Source organism: Oncorhynchus clarkii, chromosome 31, assembly GCF_045791955.1.
Source record: "Oncorhynchus clarkii lewisi isolate Uvic-CL-2024 chromosome 31, UVic_Ocla_1.0, whole genome shotgun sequence".
Taxonomy (NCBI): Eukaryota; Metazoa; Chordata; class Actinopteri; order Salmoniformes; family Salmonidae; genus Oncorhynchus; species Oncorhynchus clarkii.
The window spans coordinates 8,091,970-8,098,299 of NC_092177.1; the positions used below are offsets into that span (position 1 = coordinate 8,091,970).

The 6,330-nt window shown below is 44.2% G+C and overlaps 1 protein-coding gene across 1 annotated transcript; it reads left to right on the top strand.

The window, feature by feature from the left end:
* Positions 1-214: 214 nt before the first annotated feature.
* Positions 215-1,666, top strand: LOC139390486 (uncharacterized). The gene has a single exon (XM_071137619.1). The coding sequence runs from the start codon at positions 215-217 to the stop codon at positions 1,664-1,666; it is 1,452 nt and encodes a 483-aa protein (XP_070993720.1).
* Positions 1,667-6,330: the final 4,664 nt, after the last annotated feature.

Sequence of the window (6,330 nt, forward strand, 5' to 3'; positions counted from 1 at the left end):
CACTGAACTCGTTAGATTCTGCTGCCAAGAGGCAATATCAAAGGGATTCTAAACCGCAGAAGGAACATAATATGTGCATTTTATAGTATTAAATCACTTTATTCCTGGATGTTTCATTGAACGAGGACACCGGAGAGAGCTCGGACTGTTAGTTAGCAAGACGCATGCTACATAATTTAATATTTTTAAAAGCTTTGTGTTCCTACCTGAGACCATGGGTTCCAAGGTAGAGGAGCTACCTGAGACCATGTGTTCCAAGGTAGAGGAGCTACCTGAGACCATGTGTTCCAAGGTAGAGGAGCTACCTGAGACCATGTGTTCCAAGGTAGAGGAGCTACTTGATGCCATGTGTTCCAAGGTAGAGGAGCTACCTGAGACCATGTGTTCCAAAGTAGAGGAGCTACCTGAGACCATGTGTTCCAAGGTAGAGGAGCTAACTGAGACCATGTGTTCCAAGGTAGAGGAGCTACCTGAGACCATGTGTTCCAAGGTAGAAGAGCTACCTGAGACCATGTGTTCCAAGGTAGAGGAGCTACCTGAAGCCATGTGTTCCAAGGTAGAGGAGCTACCTGAGACCATGTGTTCCAAGGTAGAGGAGCTACCTGAGACCATGTGTTCCAAGGTAGAGGAGCTACCTGGGGCCATGTGTTCCAAGGTAGAGGAGCTACCTGGGGCCATGTGTTTCAAGGTAGAGGAGCTACCAGAGGCCATGGGTTCCAAGGTAGAGGAGCTACCTGAGACCATGTGTTCCAAGGTAGAGGAGCTACCTGAGACCATGTGTTCCAAGGTAGAGGAGCTACCTGAGACCATGTGTTCCAAGGTAGAGGAGCTACCTGAGACCATGTGTTCCAAGGTAGAGGAGCTACCTGAGACCATGTGTTCCAAGGTAGAGGAGCTACCTGAGACCATGTGTTCCAAGGTAGAGGAGCTACCTGAGACCATGTGTTCCAAGGTAGAAGAGCTACCTGAGACAATGTGTTCCAAGGTAGAGGAGCTACCTGAAGCCATGTGTTCCAAGGTAGAGGAGCTACCTGAGACCATGTGTTCCAAGGTAGAAGAGCTACCTGAGACCATGTGTTCCAAGGTAGAGGAGCTACCTGAGACCATGTGTTCCAAGGTAGAGGAGCTACCTGGGGCCATGTGTTCCAAGGTAGAGGAGCTACCTTGGGCCATGTGTTCCAAGGTAGAGGAGCTACCTGAGACCATATGTTCCAAGGTAGAGGAGCTACCTGAGACCATGTGTTCCAAGGTAGAGGAGCTACCTGAGACCATGTGTTCCAAGGTAGAGGAGCTACCTGAGACCATGTGTTCCAAGGTGGAGGAGCTACCTGAGACCATGTGTTCCAAGTTAGAGGAGCTACCTGAGACCATGTGTTCCAAGGTAGAGGAGCTACCTGAGACCATGTGTTCCAAGGTAGAGGAGCTACCTGAGACCATGTGTTCCAAGGTAGAGGAGCTACCTGATGCCATGTGTTCCAAGGTAGAGGAGCTACCTGAGACCATGTGTTCCAAGGTAGAGGAGCTACCTGAGACCATGTGTTCCAAGGTAGAGGAGCTACCTGAGACCATGTGTTCCAAGGTAGAGGAGCTACATGATGACATTTATGAACTAAAAAGGAACAAATGTAAATCCGTCCACAAAATACCTCTTCTCTACTATGGCTAATAGTTCATCAAAATGGATGTGTGACATTCTAAGTTGGGTAAGTTGTATTTCTACTGGGAATACATTCATTTTATAATATAATAAGAAAAAGTGTATTTATCATATATCTTAAAATTATGCCATCAGAGTGACAATAGTAGAACACCATCCAGAACAGTCTACTGTAATGTTTACTATAACACTCTGAACACCATGAGGCAATTGAGACACGGCTTGAATATGAGGGCCATTCAGAGGGTGAATGGACAAGACAAAATATATATATTTTTAACCTTTACTTAACTAGGCAAGTCACTTAAGAACAAATTCTTATTTACAATGATGGCCTAGGAACAGTGGGTTAACTGCCTGTTCAGGGGCAGAATGACAGAGTTGTACCTTGTCAGCAACCTTTCGGTTACTAGTCCAACAGCTCTAACCACTAGGCTACCCTGCCTCCCCTGATTGAAGTGCCTTTGAACAGAGTATGGTAGTGGATGCCATGCGCACCGGTTTGTGTCAAGAACTGAAATGCTGCTGACTTCTCCGCGCTCAACAGTTTCCCTTGTGTATCAACAATGGTCCACCACCCAAAGGACAACTTGATACAACTGTGGGAAGCATTGAGTCAATATTGGCAAGCATCCCTGTGGAACACTTTCAACATCTTGTAGAGTCTGACGAATTGAGGCTGTTCTTAGGGCAAAAGGGGGTGCAACTCAATATTAGGAAGGTGTTCCCAATGTTTGGTACAGATAATGAATAAGATGTAGTTATACTAAACATTACAGTAGACTGTTATAATAAACATTACAGTAGACTGTTATACTAAACATTACAGTAGACTGTTATAATAAACATTACAGTAGACTGTTATAATAAACATTACAGTAGACTGTTATAATAAACATTACAGTAGACTGTTATACTAAACATTATAGTAGAGTGTTATAGTAAACATTACAGTAGACTGTTATAATAAACATTACAGTAGACTGTTATAATAAACATTACAGTAGACTGTTATACTAAACATTACAGTAGACTGTTATAATAAACATTACAGTAGACTGTTATAATAAACAATACAGTAGACTGTTATAATAAACATTATAGTAGAGTGTTATAGTAAACATTACAGTAGACTGTTATAGTAAACATTATAGTAGAGTGTTATAGTAAACATTACAGTAGACTGTTATACTAAACATTATAGTAGAGTGTTATACTAAACATTACAGTAGACTGTTATAATAAACATTACAGTAGACTGTTATACTAAAGATTACATTAGACTGTAGCACTACACAGAGATAACCCAGGTTAGTCTAACACTATTCAGAGATAAACCAGGTTGGTCTGACACTTTTCTTGGGAAACAGAGCATATATTTGGTTTGAGCACTGTCAAGGGCAGAGAAAATGTAATGTCACCAATGACCAAATTGTGACTCAGAAGTCTGCCATTAAATCAAGTCCTGAGGCTTGGCCAAGACAGTCAGCCTCTGCCCTGGTACTTAATGTACTGTAGCCAAGCTAGGGGTGGGAGAAAATGAGAAAAAGAGCTTTCTTTAAAGTAATGGTTGGAGGTTGAGCCTCAGTATGATGAACAACCATGACAGGAACTAGAAAATCTACTCTCCTACTCTCCTCTCAACCCAATTAATGTCATTCCCAGTTCAGAGTTCAACCGATATGACAGCTAGGTAAACAACTGTGGCCAAACACTGTTGCCTGGCCCAAGGGGGGGAAACACATTATAGAAAATAAAGACTGCCTGTTGACACAAAGATAGGTGGTTCTTGTGCAATCTGATGAAGTGGAAAGGAACTTGAGTTCTCCTGATTTCTCAAAAGCCTCGCGAGCCACCCTGATCTCACGAGCTTATATGAATGGTGTAATCAGGGTGGTTCGTGAGGCTAGTCTCAATCCCGAATTGGTTCCCCAATACAATCAGGACATACAATAAGGCCCTCTGTGTTATTGCAATATGCATATGATCCAAGATCATTATTGTCTCCATGAATGTAAGGTTGGAAGTTCTCCTGCTAGAGTCTCAATCCTTTGGGGAAAACTGTTCCTATATAAACAGTTGGATTTCAGTACAGTAAGGACATAAATGCAACATCTACAGCAGCCCATCTGTCATTCACATGATCCAAAAGGACCATGTGTTTCCACAAGGCTTCCCACCGATGACCTCTGCACCATTATTGGTTCTCTCAAGCACAGCAGTAGTTGACGATGTAATATCAGTAGCATTGTGACGCTTGTCGTCTGGGGAAGGAGAGGAGGACCAAGGTGCAGCGTGGTAAGTGTTCATATTTTAAATACACTGCTCAAAAAAATAAAGGGAACACTTAAACAACACAATGTAACTCCAAGTCAATCACACTTCTGTGAAATCAAACTGTCCACTTAGGAAGCAAAACTGATTGACAATACATTTCACATGCTGTTGTGCAAATGGAATAGACAACAGGTGGAAATTATAGGCAATTAGCAAGACACCCCCGATAAAGGAGTGGTTCTGCAGGTGGTGGCCACAGACCACTTCTCAGTTCCTATGCTTCCTGGCTGATGTTTTGGTCACTTTTGAATGCTGGCAGTGCTTTCACTCTAGTGGTAGCATGATACGGAGTCTACAACCCACACAAGTGGCTCAGGTAGTGCAGCTCATCCAGGATGGCACATCAATGCGAGCTGTGGCAAGAAGGTTTGCTGTGTCTGTCAGCATAGTGTCTACCACTACCAGGAGACAGGCCAGTACATCAGGAGATGTGGAGGAGGCCATAGGATGGCAACAACCCAGCAGCAGGACCGCTACCTCCGCCTTTGTGCAAGGAGGAGCAGGAGGAGCACTGCCAGAGCCCTGCAAAATGACCTCCAGCAGGCCACAAATGTGCATGTGTCTGCTCAAACGGTCAGAAACAGACTCCATGAGAGTGGTATGAGGGCCCGACGTCCACAGGTGGGGGTTGTGCTTACAGCCCAACACCGTGCAGGACGTTTGGCATTTGCCAGAGAACACCAAGATTGGCAAATTCGCCACTGGCGCCCTGTGCTCTTCACAGATGAAATTCACATTCACAGGTTCACACTGAGCACGTGACAGACGTGACCGAGTCTGGAGACACTGTGGAGAACGTTCTGCTACCTGCAACATCCTCCAGCATGACCGCTTTGGCGGTGGGTCAGTCATGGTGTGGGGTGGCATTTCTTTGCGGGGCCGCACAGCCCTCCATGTGCTCGCCAGAGGTAGCCTGACTGCCATTAGGTACCGAGATGAGATCCTCAGACCCCTTGTGAGACCATATGCTGGTGCGTTTGGCCCTGGGTTCCTCCTAATGCAAGACAATGCTAGACCTCATGTGGCTGGAGTGTGTCAGCAGTTCCTGCTAGAGGAAGGCATTGATGCTATGAACTGGCCCGCCCGTTCCCCAGACCTGAATCCAATTGAGCACATCTGGGACATCATGTCTCGCTCCATCCACCAACGTCACGTTGCACCACAGACTGTCCAGGAGTTGGCGGATGCTTTAGTCCAGGTCTGGGAGGAGATCCCTCAGGAGACCATCCGCCACCTCATCAGGAGCATGCCCAAGCGTTGTAGGGAGGTCATACAGGCACGTGGAGGCCACACACACGACTGAGCCTCATTTTGACTTGTTTTAAGGACATTACATCAAAGTTGGATAAGCCTGTAGTGTGGTTTTCCACTTTAATTTTGAGTGTGACTCCAAATCCAGACCTCCTTGGGTTGATAAATTTGATTTCCATTGATAACTTTTGTGTGATTTTGTTGTCAGCACATTCAACTATGTGAAGAAAAAAGTATTTAATAAGAATGTTTCATTCATTCAGATCTAGGATGTGTTATTTTAGTGTTCCCTTTATTTTTTTGAGCAGTGTATTTTAATGAACACTGAAAACAAAACAATAAACAACCAACGAACAGTCCTGTAAGGTACAAGACTAAACAGAAAATAACCACCCACAAAACACAATGGAAAACCGGCTACCTAAATATGGTTCTCAATCAGGGACAACGATTGACAGCTGCCTCTGATTGAGAACGATACCAGGCCAAACACAGAAATAGAAAATCATAGACAAACTAACATAGACAACCCACCCAACTCACGCCCTGACCAGACTAAAACAAAAGACAAAACAAAGGAACTAAGGTCAGAACGTGACAAGCATATGAAACATAGACGAGCGAGCTCCTTCCAGGATAGGGTTGATTTATCTGTCCGTGTTCATTCCGGGGGCTCAAACCCCTTTCTATAAATTACTGGGACTAGAAGATGAAATCCTTTATTATGAGCAGGTATAGGACTAACTTGGGAAATGTCTCAAATGGCACTGTCTTCCCTATATAGGCCCCATAGGGCTCGGGTCAAAAGTAGTGCACTACATAGAGGATAGGGTACCAATTCAGTCTCAAAAGTAGTGCACTATATAGAGGATAGGGTACCAATTCAGTCTCAAAAGTAGTGCACTATATAGAGGATAGGGTACCAATTCAGTCTCAAAAGTAGTGCACTATATAGAGGATAGGGTACCAATTCAGTCTCAAAAGTATTGTACTATATAGGAAATAGCATGTCATTTGTGATGCAGTCCTACTTGCCCTGTCTCTGAAAGCAAAACACTTAACACAACGCCGGAGCCTATTAGGAT